We start from the raw sequence: 19777 nt of genomic DNA on the forward strand, positions 1-19777 counted from the left end.
TAAAGAACCGATGAGATTTTGCAAATTTTATGCGTTTTATTGTTTAAAAAAGTTCTCAAGCTCTTAAAAAATCACCCTGTAGAATGATTGCAACTCTACATCGGTTAAGCATATCTTTCATTAAAAGATAAAAATTTTCTTCAAATTAAAACTGAACCTTTCTGTGGTGGTGTATTTTGCCCCCGTGTTGTGGGACATTCTGCCCCGTTGTTTTGGTGCATTTGACCCCTTTGTTGTGGTGCACATTACCCCTTCGCTGATGCATTTTGCCCCGTATTTGTTTTAAATTATGATTTGTTGCGTCTCAAAAAATTAAGGTATTTTCAATATTTTAAATTGTGCTTTGTTCCAATTTGTTTGCGTTTAGGTGAAACATTCTTGCCTGTAGATGGTTATCCATGAAATTGTCATAATTACCATTTCGCAGGTAAGATATGACTATATTTCCTTAGAGGGTCCATTTTACCCCATACCGTTTAACAATCAAGTTGTCATCTTGAATGCACTCATTAGATAAAAGGTCAATAATATAACCTTTCTCTATTAATATTAAATTATAAATTAAAGTCTTGCATTTCATGGACTCCGAACGCAGTAATCGTTGAAAATTTCGAAATTATAATGATTGTTTATTGTCACTCTCAAAATGACGTTCATAAATCTCGGTTGATTTTTCATTAAGGCGTATAAGCAAGTGACCATTTCTTTTTAATTACTCTCTCTTTCGATTATTGTGATGTGATTAAAAAGATTTTCTTTGATATCACTATTCTGTTTGAATGTCGAAAGTTTCGGGTATCATTTAATGCAAAGAGTTGAGTGATAAACGTGGAAACCGCTTGGTAATTAATAGAAGAGAAAGTAAACAAAGAGAAACTGTCACTTGCTTATACGCCCTTTTGAAAAATTAACCGAGAAATGAGTGCGTTCAATGCCATTATCCGTGTTGCTAGTTGCGTTTTTTGACAACTCGACATGATATCGTACTTGATATCCCGTATATCATGTCGAAATCATTATATTGTATGGGATATCAAGCGATATGACATATCATATCATCAACCTGTTTGGATCGGATTGAAGACAAAGAGTATGGAGAAAGCCAAAATCGGAGCTGGAATCTCAAAATTTGTGCCCTACCGTTGAGCATGGAGGAGGAAACGTAATGTTGTGGGGCTCGATGGCGGCTAGTGGAACTGGTAATATGGAGTTTATTGAAACGAATATGAACAAAATGGGTTATCTAAACATCCTAAAACGCAATCTTCAACCTTCGGTGGCAAAATTAAAATTACCACAGGGTCATTACTTCAAGCAAGACAATGATCCCAAGCACACCTCGTACATAGTACGTGAGTGGTTGCTCTATAATGTCCCGAAACAACTCAAAACTTCTCCTGAAAAAGAAATAGAATTATTTTCAAACCATAATTAATGCCATTTAATTTCTTGTAATCCCTAATTAAAATACTAAAGGAACTATATGTGTGCACTCAATTTTGCGATTGACTGTAGTTTGCATTACCTAATTTAGGTTTCCGTCCGTCAGCATCCGTCATATCCATCGCGTTGCGAAAAAAATCCCCACGAAGTAAAGAAAAACAGAAAACTACCATTTCCCGGAAAAACCGCCATTTAAAAACAGGTCTCCGAGTCTGGGCTTGTAACCTAATGGACAGAACCACCAGCCGACACGCGACACTGCACAGAAAAAAATAAATTGTGATATCACCTCAAAATCGCTGCACATCATTGTTTAAGTAGATTGTTGTAATATAGCACATCTATGAGCCTTATTGAAACGACGTATTGATGTGATTAAGGAGATGTACTGTACTTATTGTAATGTAGCACAACGTAATGAAAAATTGCGTGACGGCAATCGATGTGACCACAAACAACGTGATTTAAAACAACGTAATTGCAAATGATGTATTTCGTGAATATAGGTATTATTATGAACCTATTTTAAACATTTACAAAAACATAAAATGTGGGATTTTATATGAAAACAAAACATATAAGCTAGGATAAAGCAATAACAAAAACGTATTTTATTTTAGTTTCAATTCATATTTCATTTGACTCAACATTTGTCGTTTTTCGTTAATTTTATCAATAGTGATCGGACCATGTGTTGCTGTTGGCCTACTAAAGTAGCTTTCGATCGAGTACCTTTCACTGGTCTTAGCTTTAAAAAATAAAGTTGAATGAACTCTAAAGTTTTGGAGAGCACTGATAATAAAAAATGAAATAAAACATGATGAGGTGTTGCACGACCGAAGCAAAGCTGTCAGGATGTTCACTGACCCTGTGCATGAACATAGAATTGTTGAGTTGAACCTAAAATAAAATAAACACAAAAATTAAGCTAAACGAATGCCAAAATTAGACATATTTTTTCCTTTTTTATTTCCATTGCTTGAAAATCACAAAAAATTTGGTCATGCAGTAGCTTGCATTACGATCAATGTGCAATGCATAATACGTTAGCAGTTGTAATCCTGATTTATTATTTTTGTGGAACAGTTTCGTTTGAAACCGAAAATGACTCAGTTTCGAACTTAACTGCTATCAACTGCAGTGGGTTGGGAGCTCTGCTATAAGCGAACACTCGTAGCTTGCATTCTTTTAAATGCATTACTAATGCCGTTTTTCATTGGAAAGCACTGGTGGCGTAGATTGCTCTGGTTTTGCATTTTCGAGCATAAATGCAATATTCTGACGGTGTTTCATTGCCATTTGATTGATTGAAAGAAAAAACATCGAACTCTTATACCGGCACTGGAAATAGAGGTTATAATATGGAAAATTAGTATGAATAATTTTCTGAACATTAAATCCGTGGCAGTTATAGCGTTAATGATATTCTTCATTACAAAATATTTCATATTACTTACCCAGAAAACGGAAAAATCTTGTAAGTTTTCCCTGAACTTACAAGCTTAGCTCTTAGCTTAGCTTGACCCACAAAGTTTGACACAAACAGCATTGCACTGGGGGAAAACACTTTAATTTATTAATGCGCGCAATAGTGGAATATCACACATTTTTAGGGGAAGTTTAGATATGCATTAATTTCAACGTGTTAATAAATCCAAGCGTGTAATAACACGCATTTCATAGGACAGAATTTTACGCGAACAGAATCATTATTTGATGAACATTGTTTACTATATAACTTCGATTGTGATATTATGTCGATTTGCACACAAGATTCAAACAATTTAATGTTTATAAATTCAGTACGTTGTTTTGTTGTAATAATAGAAGATTAGGGTTTTATCACTTATGAAAAAATGCAATATTGTATCCAATTAACGATTACGTCTTTATTTCAAGCTCATTAGTAGAAATTACATCGAGGATTATTACAACTTTTTCTGCTGTGCTGTGCTGTGCGTTTGAAACTGGTCAATTTCTCCCTCTACCTTTGTGTGATATATCTTCCTCCGGACCGATGCCGCGATCTACCGCTAATCGATGCACACATACAGTCGTTGCAAGAAATTACTTCCACTCATGTACTACCCGTAGATGAAATCTTGATTGTGGGAGACTTCAACTTTTCCAGCATAAAATGGCAAACAAGTTCCGGTGGTTTCTTCTTTCCTGATCCGGCGCTCTCCACTTTCCACATTGGCATTACAACCATGCTCGACGGCTACAACCTCAACCTTCTTCGACAGTCGAATCCTGTCGTTAATGAAAATAACCGGATGTTGGATCTCTGCTTTTCAAGTAGAGAAGATGTTGCACCAAAGATTAGTGCTTCACCGTTCCCTCTGGTCAATTCCGTTCGTCATCATCCTCCACTACATATTGTGCTCGATTCAAATCGCTTACAGAACGCCTGCATTCCAACGGACATCATCTGCTATAATTTTAGTAGAACCGACTACACCAATATGACCGACTTCTTGACGCAAATCGACTGGGATGAAGTTCTCGACAACGATGATGTCAATGCTGCTGTGCAGACGTTTTCTAATGTTATGAGCTACGCAATCGACTACTATGTACCGAAACAATCGAGACGGCAGACCCGGCATCCACCATGGCTGACTGCGGAAGCGAGACATCTGAAAACGACCAAAAGAGCCGCTCTAAAGAGGTATTCTAAACATGGAGGATTTTCCCTGCATAATCACTACGTGCAGATAAATCGGTTGTACAAGAAAACCGTTAAGCGCTGCCATGCCAACTACTTGAACAACGTACAACGAAAACTGAAATCAAATCCAAGGTATTTCTGGAAACATGTGAATGAGCAAAGGAAAGAATTTGGGTTGCCCTCGTCAATGAGCTTTGGAGATCGTACTGGTTCGTGCACACAGGAAATCTGCCAGATGTTTGCGGAAAAGTTTTCTAGGGTTTTTTCAAATGAAATCCTGACTCAGCAGCAAATTGCTGCCGCAGCACTTAACGTTCCCCTGTCTAATAACTCATTGAACTGCATCAATATTGACGAAGACTCAATACGGACGGCAATTGTAGGAATGAAAGCCTCAAATTCTCCAGGCCCTGATGGAATACCGGCAGTTATTCTTAAAAAGTGTTCGCGTGGAGTAATCGCTCCCCTCTGCAAATTGTTTCGAATGTCTCTCGCTACAGAAGTTTTCCCCAATTTATGGAAAGCTTCCTTTATGTTCCCAGTCCACAAGAAAGGCGATAAAAAGGATATAAACAACTACCGCGGTATCACTTCTCTTAGCGCTATACCAAAGCTGTTCGAAAAGGTTATACTGACACCAATTTTCAATCACTGCAAGCAATATATCGTCGATACTCAACACGGTTTCATGCCTAACCGCTCAACAACCACAAACTTACTATCGTTTTTGTCTTATGTGTTTGATGCAATGTCTAACGGTTTACAAACGGACGTTATCTACACAGATTTTTCCTCCGCTTTCGATATAATCAACCACGACATCACGGTTGCTAAGTTGGACAGACTTGGATTCAGTTCGAACATTCTTCGTTGGTTGCAGTCGTATCTTAGGAATCGTCGTTTAGCAGTTAAAATTGACGATCATACTTCCGGAGAGTTCCTCGCATCATCCGGAATACCACAGGGTAGTCATCTAGGACCGTTAATATTTTTACTGTACTTCAATGATGTCAATTTTGCCTTGGAAGGTCCTCGCTTATCGTTTGCTGATGATGTCAAGATCTATCACATCATCCGCAACTTAGAAGACGTAGCCTTTCTTCAGCGGCAATTGTTAATCTTCGCAGATTGGTGTAAAGTTAACCGTATGATTGTTAATCCAGACAAATGCTCGGCCATTACGTTCACGAGGAGAAAAATGCCATTGCATGTCGAATACTTTCTGGATGGATCCTCGATTGGAAGATCTACTAGCGTTAAGGATCTTGGCGTCCATCTCGATGAGCAACTTACATTCAAGCATCACATCAGTTACATTGTAGCTAAAGCTTCCCGTAGCTTAGGATTCTTAATGAGAATAACTAAGCACTTCACAGACATACACTGTCTAAAATCGCTTTACTGCTCGCTTGTTCGTTCAACTCTCGAATATTGCTCGGCAGTTTGGAACCCATGCTACCTGAACGGTGCTCATAGAATTGAGGGAATACAGCGTAGATTCGTTCGCTTCGCTCTTCGTCGATTGCCGTGGACCGATCCTCATCAACTACCTAGTTATGAAAGTCGCGGGTTATTAATGGGTCTCGACACATTACAAGTGCGACGAGAATTATCACGCGCTTTGATAATAGCAGATATATTCAACGGTAGGATCGACTGTCCCGTTTTGCTCAACGAAATTAACATTAATGTGCGACCCAGAGCTCTCCGCAACAGTGCTTTTCTTCGACTTCCTATACGACGTACCAACTATGGCGCAAACGGTTCTATTATTGGTTTACAGAGATCGTTCAATCGCGTTTCATCTGGGTATGATTTTAATGTGTCACGAAGCAGAATACGTACAAATTTTCTGAATATTATTAGGAATTATCATTAGGACCAAATTGTGTCTGTTGATTGTAAATAAATAAATAAATAAGGTTAGAGTAGTAGATAGTTTAAACACAGACTAACAGACATGACAGTATGAGTAAATTCTTGCTGTGTGGAGTAGAAATACGGGCAAAGAAAAAACTAAATCACAACACGACTGGTCGGAGGTAAAACGCAACTATTTGTGATGATAGGGTACAGTACAACACAGGTAGTGAAAGCTTATTTTTCTCTAGTTCTCCTTTAACGAGGTGCTCATCACATCTCATCAGAACCAAAGAAGCGGTAGATTATTAGTTAGTGCCGAATTTGTTTACTGGATTCTTCAATTGAATGTGAAACAATAACAATAACTTTTGATTACATACTAAAATTTATTTTTGCGCTTTTAATACAGCCAAACACAATTTATGGTCATAAAATGAGCAAGTTGCAAAATATTTCGATTCAGATTCATTGGAATTGTAGCTCCAATCACATCCATAGCAAATGCTATTGTGTTCATTGTATTCCGTATCTAATACAATACTACGATCACTGTGTAAGTTTATGATGCTAAAATTATGATACATGCATGCGCAAAGTATTTGATCTGGTTGATGATGATTTGATTTTATCCTCCAAACACCACCTCCGAGATTGATTTGATTAGCAGGAGATTTCATATAACGCGTGTCAAAGATTCTCAAGTTGTCATCATAACTTCCAGTAGCCAATAAATGCTCAACATGATGAAAAGCAAGCAATGACGTAATACCTGCGCTGTGACTCTTATTTTTAGCAACCGTTACGTTCAAACAACGAATGTCGTAGACACATAGTACAGCATCATCTCCACCTAAAATTATCGTAAGTTTCAAATTCTAGAACAAAGTTGAATTTTGATGATTGTGCACCCGTATATACGACATTATCATTTGCTTTATCGAAAGCACAAGTCCATGCTTCAAAGGCGTGCGCCGTCCATCGGTTTTGTATTCGCATTCCACATTTATCAGTTCTGATTATTGAAATGCCTCCATTAGAATCACTCACTAATGCTCTATCTCCTTGTTTTGTCCAATCTATTGATAGAGCCAATTGGTCACTACCCCCATCAGTAATAGGAATGCTGAGAATATCAATTTTAGTCAACTGTTCTTCTAAAGATAAGTTGAACATCACCACTTCTCCACTAGCGTTAACGACTGCCACCGAAGGTATTTGTTGGTGCCATTTCTGATCCAGAATAGCAGAGGTTTCAATTGTTTGCTTAAGAGTTAATGAGTTGTTTTCTATATTATAACTGAAAAGCAGCAATCGACCCTTGCGGACTGCATGACTAGATCCACAGTTATTCGTTTCATTTTCGTCCAGCTGATATGTTCCACAGGCGAACAAATTTCGATGCGGTCTGTGGGGACACCATTCTACAGAGTCGGCGGAATATTCGGTATCGTATGAATGTAAAGTAGTTATGACAGACTGCATCGTGTAATCTGAAATCAAAAACAGATGAAAGTTTGATTAGTTTACTAATATTTTTAAAATATTCAAGTAGATGAGTGAAATTTAGACAATAATAAAATAATTAATAATGAATAACTCGACATGGCGACACTTTCCTGGGTTTCGGATGATTAGCCTAAGAGCGCGTACCCCTGGTTGGTTGATGGGATGGGAATCGCGTATTGGATTTGACTAGTGGCGCTTGAAATTTACAATTTTAGGTTATTTTTCAGACCTTTAGTTAGAGTGAGATATGCTGTCTCTGTTGGAAAGATTGACTTTAGGAGTAAAATGAAAATAAGTGCATTCGCTTCAAGGCCGCTTCAAGCCGTGCAGCATCCAGCGGAACCAAGAATTGATCCACTGGTTTCCTGTTCCATGTTGTAGAAGGTAACTAAAACGGGAGCTCGCAAGCAATGCTGGGAAAATCAACGAAAATCCAAAACCATTGGTTTTAATCATGGTTTCAATCATGACAAGCAAGAATGTCGCGAACTGGGACATTGGATAGTCTACCTTGGGTACACAAGGAACTTATAAGTTGAGATCTGACATCACGATACTCCACGCATGTCCAAACAACATGGTCAATATCGAGTTAACCTTCGCCACAAGCACAATGGTTAGTCTCGGAAAGTCCAATTCGAAGAAGATGTGCATCTAACGTGTAGTGATTGGACATGAGTCTGGACATCACACGAATGAAATCTCTACTCACATTCAGTCCCATGAACCATGCCTTTGTCGATATTTTAGCAATAATTGAGTGCATCCACCGACCCAGATCATCTTTATCCCAAGATGCTTGCCAGCTGGCAAGTGTTCTTTGGCGAGACGCGATATAGAATTCGTTGAAAGCAATCGGTCTCGCATAAATTTCACCCTCAATAGCACCACGTTTGGCTAAAATATCGGCTCTTTCATTGCCTGGAATGGAGCAATGAGCCGGGACCCATACTATTGTGATTTGATAATTATTATAAAATATGACGTTCAGGCACTGTTTTATTTTGCCCAAGAAAAACGGTTCATTTTTGCCAGCAGCGTTTGAGCGAATGGCTTCCATTGCACTCTGACTATCTGTGAAGAGAAAATAATGGTTTGGAGATAATGTGACGATTACACTCACGCTATAATGAACTGCTGGTAACTCTGCTAAATAAACAGATGCAGGTTCTTGAAGCCTAAATAAGACCGAAACATTATTGTTGAATGTACCAAACGCAGTAGCCTCTCCGATTCGTGATCCGTCCGTGTAAAATATTTTCTCAGAGCCAATATGTCTGAAATTACTTGTAAATATTTTTGCGATTTCCAACGAGCATAAGTGTTCCGGGATTCCACGCACTTCGCGCTGCATGGATGTGTCGAAAAATAAAGTTGAGTCAGGGACATTTAGTAGGCTGACACGGATAGGGATATATCTTGAAGGGTTGATTTCCTGTGACAAAAATATACTGTCATGAATCTTGTTTGAGATTGAAGCTCAATTAGCCTTTCGAAGTTATTAATAATCAGGGGATTCAGTATCTCACATTTTATTAGCAGTCGCGATGAAAGCTCAAAAAACGATCTTTCAATAGAAGAACTCCCGCCGAACTTCGAGACTCATTGTATGTGTGGGCACTACTGTGCGCGCTCTAACGACACCCCTCGATCAACCAATTGTGAACTACGACACGTTAACACTTTATTATGATCAGGCAATAATTGAGACAATAGAAGACAGATTACCTCGTGAGTAGTGAATTATTAAAAGTTGCGGAATTATATCTTATTATAAATAAATAATTATTTTGTATTGGTATTAAAAAATTAGTGAATTGAACTACTCTAAAAGATTAAAGTTATATTGATTGGATTAACTACTTAGGTAATATTTACAATTAGAACTGAATTGATTTATACTGTAGTGACCACATCCTAACCTAAAATTATAAATACATATTCTATGGCGATTACAGATACAGTGGATCATTGTGGTAATAATAATATCGAATTGAGTGTCAGTAAAGTTTTACTGTAAAAAGCAAGTAAGATAGTGATTGTATACAATATATGCACAATCTAACGTTTACATCGATAGGTTACAAAGCCTTTATCAGTAGGCTCGTCAAAGGAAACCAGCGTTCAATTGTTGAAGAGAATCACTAAATGTAAGCTATTAACTACTTATGATCTATTTGAACCTAGCATACTAATGATAAAACTAATACAGGTAATTTGTAACACTTGTTACAAACAGCAGAAAATACTTTCTCTTCATCGAGAACGCCACATCTTACAAATTACATTTATATCCTAGACATCAGAATCATGTCAACCAAAAGTAAGAGATCGTGCGGAAGGCAAGATGGAAATTTTCCATCGGGAGCCAAGGAGTCTGAACGTGAAAACCAATGTACCGAAATGACGTTTGCAAATGTCGGTAAAGACATGACCGGTAAGGTCAACAAGCAGACGGTATTATCCGCACCAAGAGAACGCGTCTCAAAGAAAAAGGATAAAATACAACAGTCTACGGAGAAATCGTCGGTTAACGATGTTCCTGTATCGGTAAATCCATTGCTAGTAGTGAGTGATGATCCAGCAGCTAACTCAACAGCTCTGAGTACAGCCATCGGAACGATTCCTAAAAATACACGTTCGAAACACGACACTTCTGATCAAGAGCAGAATGCAAATATTGATGTAAGTTGCCCCTTATGCTTAAAACCTGATGACATGCTTATGGTTCAGTGTGATGACTGCAAAAAGTGGTTCCACTTTGGGTGCGTAGGTGTGGACCAAACAATAGAACATGTCGATTGGAGTTGTCAAAACTGTGAAGCGATGAAAAGAAAGACGCAAGGTTCCGAGAATTTAGCTAACAATAAGCAGCTACGACCCGCTAAATCAGAAAGCCAGGCATCATCCAAGCAGGCGCGTCGAAGAGAGCTAGAACTAAAACTTCAGAGATTAGAAGAAGAAAATGAAATTGAAATGGAGTTTCAACTAAGATTGGCAGAAAAAACACGTCAAGCTAAATAAGAGCTTTTAGAAAAAAAGTATGGACTATTGAGTGAGTTAGACCAAGTGAGCAACGACACCTGCTCTACTGTATCTTCAAAACATAGCGAAAAATCGCAAGATCGGACACACCAGTGGGTGGATCAAATCCAAACCCTAACTGAATCTATAGAAAGTACCTCTCATCGGGAGCCAAAGAATTTAGAAAACCAGAGGTATGGTTTCGGTCGTCAATACCAGTTTAGTCGTCAACGTCAGTCGCCAGAATTGCCACCAAATCCAGTTCTACAGCGAAGCCTAAATCGAAATCTTTCTTTGGTACATTCAACTACCGATTTGGATGGAACTCTCAATCGTAGTCAGTTAGCGGCACGTCATGCAATCTCAAAAGAACTACCCGGCTTCAGCGGCGACCCGGAAGAGTGGCCACTTTTCTATACCACTTTCAATAGTACGACTACTGTTGTTCTTACTGACAACACAACTGCTTCCGAAACATGAATAAAAACACCTTTTGTTTTAGGTATTTAAATTTTAATTTCCTGCAGAATTTCAACAGTTAGGAAAAGATATTTATAAGAAATTTTAGCTTACGTTTAGTTTTCTTCTTCTCGCTTACTATGGTTCGTTCAACTGTTGTTCACACGCAGGTGTTCAGGCTATATAGGTTAGAATAGTTTAGGTTTAGTGTTAGGTAATTCAGTTCAGTAATTAGTTTGTAATATAAATAACAGTTCAATAGAATAAGATTTTAGATTCCATACCTATGTTTTAAAGTTCACTTTTAGTATGTAATCACTAGTAATAAGAGTAAAGAGTACTTCACTGCACTGTACTGTACTGATACTGCACCGTGACTTTCAACTTTTTCAGTTTGACAGCGGTTCCTGCTTCCTCTTCGTTCCATTGGCGCAGTGACCTTTTGACTGCTCGATGGGGGCACAACCAACTGACGGGAGAAGCACGTTCGCAAATGGCGTAACACTCCCCCCCAGTATGCTGCACTTAGTTGCAGCCTACTCTGCTTTGCTTCGGACGTCTAACACAGCTAGCTTCACGGCTGGACGTTCGTAGACCCCTTTTACCGTTTGAACTGTCGCACGTCTTACCTGACCGTCACGGTTAGTCACACCGATGACGCGACCCTGTGGCCAACAGTTTCTGGGATGATCTGGATCAGCAATAATTACAATATCGCCGACTTCAATAGGTTTAGTTTTCTGGTACCATTTGGTTCGTCTGGTTATCTCCGGTAGATAGTCACGAATCCATCGTTTCCAGAATCGATTCGCAATGACTTGGGATAGTTCCCACCCATGTCGTAAAACTGCTACGTTCTCACTGTACAGCGTCAACGGCTTTGAACCATCGGACGATCCGAGTAAGAAATGGTTCGGCGTCAGAGCTGCTGCAGATTCAGCATCAACTGGAACATGCGTGAGTGGCCTTGTGTTCAGGACTCCCTCGATCTCGATGAGCGCGTTCTTCAGCTCTTCGTCAGTCGGTCTGCGACCACCAACGATCTCCCCCAGGTTACGTTTCACTGTCTGTATCAGTCGCTCCCAGCTGCCGCCCATGTGCGGTGATACCGGAGGATTGAAGTGCCATGAGGTTTGAGCACTTGTGAATTCTTGCATAAGCCTTTCCTGATTCACCATCTGCAACGCTTCCTGTAGCACGCGATCTGCTCCGATAAAGTTCGTTCCTCTGTCACTGTAGAAGGAAACTGGCACTCCACGACGTACAATGAAGTTTCGAAGGGCAAGTATACACGAATCAGTAGTTAAAGAATGGGCAATTTCTAGGTGAACAGCTCGGATTGTAAGACAAGTCAGTAGAACCCCCCACCGTTTCTCAACCCTTCTTCCCAGTACGACTTCGATAGGACCGAAATAGTCTATTCCAGTATGAGCGAACGGACGTGTGAAGGCAGCTAACCTTGCCGGTGGAAGGTCAGCCATAGCAGGTGGATTCGCGACGGCATCCCGAATCTTGCATCGTTGATAACTACTTCGAGTTTTCGTAAGTAAAGCTCGCAATCGAGGAACGTAGAACCGCTGCCTTACTTCGTTCAAGACCGTTCGATGGTTTTGATGGTGGAACTTTTCGTGATAGTACGCTAGAATGAGACGTGTAACGGGATGCACTCGAGGTAGGATTATCGGATTTTTTGCATCTTCGAGCAGAAACTCACACGCGTCGACTCTCCCTTTCATTCTCATCACACCGTGAGTATCAAGAAAGGGGCACAGTTTATAAACAGCACTACTTTTCGATATAGATTTCGACGACTCCGATTGCTGCCTATCAATTTGTAACAAGGTGACTTCGTCAGGAAAAACATCAAACTGCGCACTCTTAAAGTGGTATTTCTCTGCCTGCTGGAGCTCTTCGCTGGACAATGAACCGGTGATTAGGTCCTTCCTTCTTACACGAAGTTGTAAGTTTGTCACAAATCGAATTACGTATCCGGTCACACGCAACAGTCGCTTCCAGCTGGAGAAGTTACTAGCGGAAATCATTGGTGATGATACTTGATGATGAAGGAGAACACTAGGACGTAGCTCCTCGTCAGTCACACTGTTCTTGTGCACTATGGGAGGCCAGAACTCTTCTGACAGCTGTAAATACTTCGGTCCGTTAAACCACCTGCTGTTGGGACTCATATCAGGTCGTCTCTGCCATTTGGTTCCATCGTCTGCAACATTCAGCTTAGTTGGCACCCATCTCCACTCTGATACTTCTGTCGTTTCCAGTATTTCACTGATTCGAGCTGCTACAAAAGGGCTGTATCGACGATGATCCGACTGTAACCAGCAAAGAACGTTGCGGGAATCGGTCCAATAGAAACGCTTAGAAATTTCTAACGATAGTTCTGTGACCAAACTGTTAACGAGTCTTGTTCCAATCACTGCTGCAGTTAACTCAAGTCTTGGGATTGATAGGAATTTCAGCGGAGCAACTCTGGTCTTTGCACACAGTAGCGTACATTCGATATTCTTCGTATCCTGGAAGCGCAAGTACGCAGCGGCTGCCATACCGTTTTCGCTAGCATCAACAAACACGTGTAGCTGAATCACGGTTGACTTGCTAGCCGTCGTTTGCTTACGAAAGCATCGCGGTATGCTGATGCGTTCCAAAGAAGGAAGAAGCGTGACCCAGTTTTTCCATGCTTCGGACTGTTTGTCTTTGATCAATTCTCCCCACTGGACTCCGGAGCGCCACACTTCCTGTAGAGTTATTTTAAGTTGCATTAAATAATTGGAGATCAAACCTAGCGGATCAAATATGGTCATCAAAACTCGAAGCACTTCGTTTTTAGTAGGCCGACGGGTTCCCATCAGCAGAGCTTCATCGAAGCGAGTCCAAGATACCTTGAATGTCAATCGGTCGTTCGATGTGTCCCACCACATTCCTAGCACTTTCTCCGTCGCTAACTCTGTCGCTAGATCCAAATCCTTGTGCACCGCTGTTTCTCCGCGTAACGCAGCTGTGACACGTTGAGAGTTCGACAACCAGTTTCTGATCTCGAATCCGCCTTCTGCGTGAATAAGCCGCACAGCCATAGCAAGCTCAATTGCAGCTTCTTCCGACTCCTCACTAGCCAACATATCATCAACGTAATGTTTCCTGATTATTGCATCGACGGCTGCTGGATATTGTTCTTGAAACCGCTCAGCGTTACGATTCTTCACAAACTGCGCTGTACTTGGGGAACAACACGCCCCAAAAGTCATAACCTTCATGATATACGTACTTGGTTCCTGTTCAGGATTTTCTCGCCATAGAAAGCGTTGACAGTGTTGGTCTTCCGAACGGATGCGCACCTGATGAAACATTTCGCGGATGTCTCCACATATTGCAATACGGTATTCACGAAATTGGCACAACACAGCAGGAAGTGAAGTTAATTCATCCGGTCCAGTTAACAGTACTGAATTTAGAGAAACACCGTGGACGGATGCTGCCGCGTCCCAGACAATTCGCACCTTTCCGGGTTTATTCGGGTTAATAACAGGGAAGATTGGTAAATACCACACTCGTTGCTGCTTCTCTTCGAGTTCTTCGGCTGTTAATTTCCTAACATAATCCTTTGCTATATAGTCTGCCATCTTTTCCCGAAGAATGCGGGTCAATTCTGGATCACGATCCAAGCGTTTCTCTAGGCACCTCAATCGACTTAGTGCCATAGGTTTACTGTCGGGCAAACGGATCTCGTCATAACGCCAAAGTAATCCTGTTTCATACCGGCCTAAAACACGACATGTTAGTGTTTGTAGTAAACGTTGCGATCGCTCTTCATCAGTGGATGGCTGGATTTTCTCCGGCTTATAAATGCCCAAACTTTCCAGTTTGAAGAAACTCTTAACGGCACGATGAAGACGCTGAAGACTGTCGTCGGAGTGGTTGCACTCGCAAATGTGGTAGACACGATGTGCTGTTCCATCAGGATCCGGTAGGTTACTGCTTCCATAGATCGTCCAACCTAGATGTGTTTTCACGGCGATCGGCTCGCCTATCTTGCCTTCACGACTGCGACGAACCAATGTTATTCTGGCGTGTTTCAATCCTATCAGGATACGCGGACGAACGTTTTTATACGACGCTACGGGAATATCGCAAAGATACGGGTAACTCTTCTTAATAGTATCGACATCGAGTGATTGAACTGGTAACTGTAAATCTTCCACTGTACGCACATCATCTAGCACAATCTTACGCCCAGAATGTCCGCTAACTACGACATCAGCACTGCGAGATTCGGATTCAAACCGTTTGGTGCCACCGGTCCATTTCAGACAGAGCGGCTTAGGTTTTCCATCTAACTGTAGGTCTTCCGCCAGATTCTGGTCGATCAGTGTCAACTCCGAACCATCGTCTAGAAACGCGTAGCATTCTACCTGCTTCGTGGCTCCGTACAGTGTAACCGGTAAATAACGGAACATTCTGACTCCGGAACTCGACAGATGAGTGTTAACATTCGTTTCCTCTTTCATTGAAGATTTTCTATCAGCGCTTTCGGTAACAACCACCAACTCTTTGTGCAGTAACTGGTGATGTTTGAAGGTGCAACCATTCTTCCCACATGGCTTCGCGTCACACTTACCGCCATGTTGCCGAAGACATCTACGACAAATCCTAAACTCCCGAACAGCGTCCCACCTTGCATCGTACGATAAACCTTGGAATCGTGGACACTTTCCTGCGTTCTTGCAGCTTCCCTTGCAGATCAAGCAGCACTTACTCGTATCAGCTAGTGTCATTTCGCGACTATGTCCTGGTTTCTGGGACTCTGGCGGATACTGCTTAGCTGTTTCTAACGGGGAGTAGTCGGAGTGAGTGTTTAGGAACGCCTTTCCCTTCGATTTACTACGAGAGTCAACGTATTTATCTCCTCCTTGTAGTCCGCACACCAAGCAAGCATCTTCTGCAATATCGTAGATCCATTCACTGTACACAAATAAATTCACTTTCGCAGTTTTTCGTTGGTATCTTGCCCATTCCAGCTTCAGAGACGATGGCAGCTTTCCGATTATTTCATTCAGTAGAGTGACATCTCGTTTGTACTCCTTTCTTCCGCACGCGTCGATTGTACTACACAGATTCTGCACGGCTAACGCATGATCGATCAACTTATCCATTGCGTCCGGCTTGATCGGTGGCATTTCTAGCACCTTTGCTCTTAGCGTATTGATAATTATTTGGGGCTGTCCGAAACGTAACTTCAATGTACTGATTGCCTTCGGCACAGTCGATGGCATCATAAGCAGACTACGGACAGTGTTGAAGGCTTCATCCCTCAAGCAACTTCTAAGTCGAATCATGTTTTCCTCATCTGTATAACCGCACATCTTAGATGTGCTCTCAAACGTTGACAAAAACATCGGCCATTCTTCTGGATTACCAGCAAATTTCGGAAGATCGCGAGGTACTACTTGACGAGCTGCTATCTGTTTTCTCGTAAGACTCGTACGTCTTTTAGCGGACTGATGGTAACGATTCTTCGAGAAATTCTGAGAACCCACGGGAGTCGACTGCTTTGGCGGCTGAAATAACTTTACTTCGTCCTCTCCTTTTGTGGTAGTGTATTTATCTGTTGAACTTCCATCTTCGTTTTCACTATCACTGGTCGATCCCGAAATACTCGACTGCGAATCATTCGGATTATTCGAATCGTTCTCCGTCAGCCATGAACGCACTTTGGCATCTGAACTGCGCTGAACACTAGCACGGCTGTTATGAGTACTGCTACGTTCCTCAGCTTCAGCCATGTCCTCCAACAATGAAAACTTTCTCTCTAACATTTCCCTTTTCCGCTTCATCTCCTCTTCCAAAAGAGTCTGCTCGGCCTCAAGCCGCTTCATTTTCAGCGCCAGCACCGCTCGCTCCGACTTTCGTGAAGAATTCGACACTAATGATTTAATGTCCTGCTTCAAACTGCAATTTTCCTTTGCTTCCTCTTCCAATTTTTCTTCCGGTTTAACTTTATCCGCTTTTCCTTCAGCTTTCTTCTTTCGGTTCGCATTTCCAAGTTGTTTGTCTGTTCTTTTCACCTGGTTCGGGGAGCTTTTCGTCAGTTTTGTTGACTTCTTCTCCTTCGTGTTGCTTTTACTGGTCTTTCCAGTTCGCGCAGGATTCCGTTTCGAGCTCGAGAACATCTGGACTGCCTTTGCGTTCGCACATTTACAGCATTTCCAATCGTTGTATTCGATCTCCTGGGTTACTCCTACACACTCGAAATGATACCAATTATCACACGAATCACACTGAACCATACGGCTATTATCGACGTTTTGACACATACGGCAACTATTCGACTCGAACGCGGCGATCGCACCGGTGAATTCATTGACAAGGGGAGATTTTTCATTTGAACTAGACGGTTTAGGTGGGGGACGTTAGTGAGAGAACTATCTTTATTTGATTCATTCCCGAGTTCTAGCTGTTCACCTGTCTTACCTGCCCTTACATCAGTTTGTTCTGCAGACATCCTTCAGTAAACAATCCAAGCCCAGATCAGAACTTTATCGCCTCTATCAGCTCTGCCAGCACCGTTATAATCCAAGTAAACGAAATTAAAAATTGTTGTTCTTACTGACAACACAACTGCTTCCGAAACATGAATAAAAACACCTTTTGTTTTAGGTATTTAAATTTTAATTTCCTGCAGAATTTCAACAGTTAGGAAAAGATATTTATAAGAAATTTTAGCTTACGTTTAGTTTTCTTCTTCTCGCTTACTATGGTTCGTTCAACTGTTGTTCACACGCAGGTGTTCAGGCTATATAGGTTAGAATAGTTTAGGTTTAGTGTTAGGTAATTCAGTTCAGTAATTAGTTTGTAATATAAATAACAGTTCAATAGAATAAGATTTTAGATTCCATACCTATGTTTTAAAGTTCACTTTTAGTATGTAATCACTAGTAATAAGAGTAAAGAGTACTTCACTGCACTGTACTGTACTGATACTGCACCGTGACTTTCAACTTTTTCAGTTTGACAGCGGTTCCTGCTTCCTCTTCGTTCCATTGGCGCAGTGACCTTTTGACTGCTCGATGGGGGCACAACCAACTGACGGGAGAAGCACGTTCGCAAATGGCGTAACAACTACTATGTGCGGTTTCACAAACGAAGAGAACGTAGTTCGTTTACAAAGATGTCGAACGGGTCGTTCCTTGGAAGCAGTTAAATGTCGTTTGCTGCATCCGTCCAATGTTCCAGGGCATATTGGCCACTCTGAAAATGCTTTTCGGTCGACCAGAAATCATTATTCATTCAGCGATAGGAAAAATTCACGCACTATCTGCACCACGGGCAGAACAACTAGAGTCGTTGGTTGAATTTGCATTGTCAGTTCAGAATCTATGCGCAACAATAGTCGCATGCGAAATTGAAGATTGGAAATACAATGTCACATTATTACAAGAATTGGTGGAAAAATTGCCGCCTTCTACTCGATTGGATTGGACTAAATATCGGCGATCACACCCTGATACGAATCTCGAAGACTTAAGCGCATGGTTATATGAACTCGCCGAAAATGCGAGCTTGGTTATCGTTCCAAAAACGAGTTCGCGAAATAGTGAAAAAAGTGTTTGTTATATCAACGCTCACACGGAAAACACGGATGGTGAAACAGTGGATAATCACGTGATGCATGCTGGACCGGCGCCCACTCAAAAGATTTGTTTGGTTTGCGGAGGAACTTGCCTAACGATTACCAAATGCAATCGGTTTTTAGAATTCAGCAGAGCTACTAGATGGGCCGTTATCAGAGAAAAACATCTATGTAAAAAATGCCTCAAGAAGCACAGTGGGCGCTGTAGGATGCAAGGTACATGTGGAGTTAATGGTTGTACCTTAAACCACCATCCACTAGTACACATTGAAAATCCACCAAACTCAAGCTCTGCACAAACATCACCGCAAGATGGATTAGACAAACAGCGAGCAATTTCTGGACGCCAGTTATAATCTACTTCTGGATATACTCACACGCATCGAGGCCAAAAGACAAGCTGTATCCTCTTTAGAATTGTTCCAGTAAGACTTCGTAATGGTAAAATGGTTGTAGACACCTTCGCGTTTCTAGATAATGGATCATCTCTTACCCTAATGGAACAGGAGTTAGTATCTGAATTAAATCTTAACGGTAAACCACAACCACTCTGTCTCACGTGGACCGCAGATACGCGCCGATATGAACCTGATTCCAAGACAGTGTCTGTCGTGATCGCTGGACTAGACCAATCGAAATGGTACTTAATGAATAATGTTCACACTGTTCATTCATTGAAACTACCTACGCAATCGCTTAACATAGAGGATCTACAAGAAAAATATCCTCATCTGCAGGGACTACCAATTAATACATATCAAGATGCACGACCCAAAATTTTAATAGGTTTAGATAACACAAACCTAGGATTCCCAAAGCAAAGCCGGGAGGGCAAACTTAATGAGCCCGTTGCGACTAAAACCAGTCTTGGCTGGGTAATATACGGTAGTTGTGAAGGCATTTCAACGCAAGCGTACAAACAATATAATTTACACATATGCTCCTGCAACTCCATAACGGACAAATCCATGAACAATGCCATGAAGCAGTACTTTTCTCTGGAGGGTATCGGAATCACTAAGCCTGAGATGCTTTTGAAGTCCGCAGAAGAACGACGGGCAGATGTTCTACTTGACACCCTCACAATAAAACATAATAAACATTATGAAATAGGGCTTCTTTGGAAATTCGACAATGTTCGCCTCCCTAATAGTTTACCAATGGCCCAACAG

General features: G+C 41.1%; 1 protein-coding gene across 6 annotated transcripts in view; it reads right to left on the reverse strand.

Moving 5' to 3' along the window:
* Positions 1-6343: 6343 nt before the first annotated feature.
* The window catches only part of LOC131432782 (diphthine methyltransferase), a 99399-nt gene continuing 85965 nt past the window's right edge, over positions 6344-19777 (reverse strand). For 4 of the 6 annotated variants that reach the window (XM_058599291.1, XM_058599290.1, XM_058599289.1 and 1 more), the window contains 2 exons: positions 6886-7467; positions 6344-6827 (listed from right to left, as the gene is read on the reverse strand). In XM_058599291.1, coding sequence (XP_058455274.1) covers positions 6364-6827; positions 6886-7459 — 1038 coding nt within the window. In that variant the 5' untranslated portion in view covers positions 7460-7467 and the 3' untranslated portion in view covers positions 6344-6363. Of the gene's footprint in view, positions 6828-6885; positions 7468-17446; positions 17660-19777 lie in introns of those variants that run through there. The other 2 variants (XM_058599288.1, XM_058599293.1) reach the window with 2 other exon arrangements.

Source organism: Malaya genurostris, chromosome 2 (genome assembly GCF_030247185.1).
Source record: "Malaya genurostris strain Urasoe2022 chromosome 2, Malgen_1.1, whole genome shotgun sequence".
NCBI lineage: Eukaryota > Metazoa > Arthropoda > Insecta > Diptera > Culicidae > Malaya > Malaya genurostris.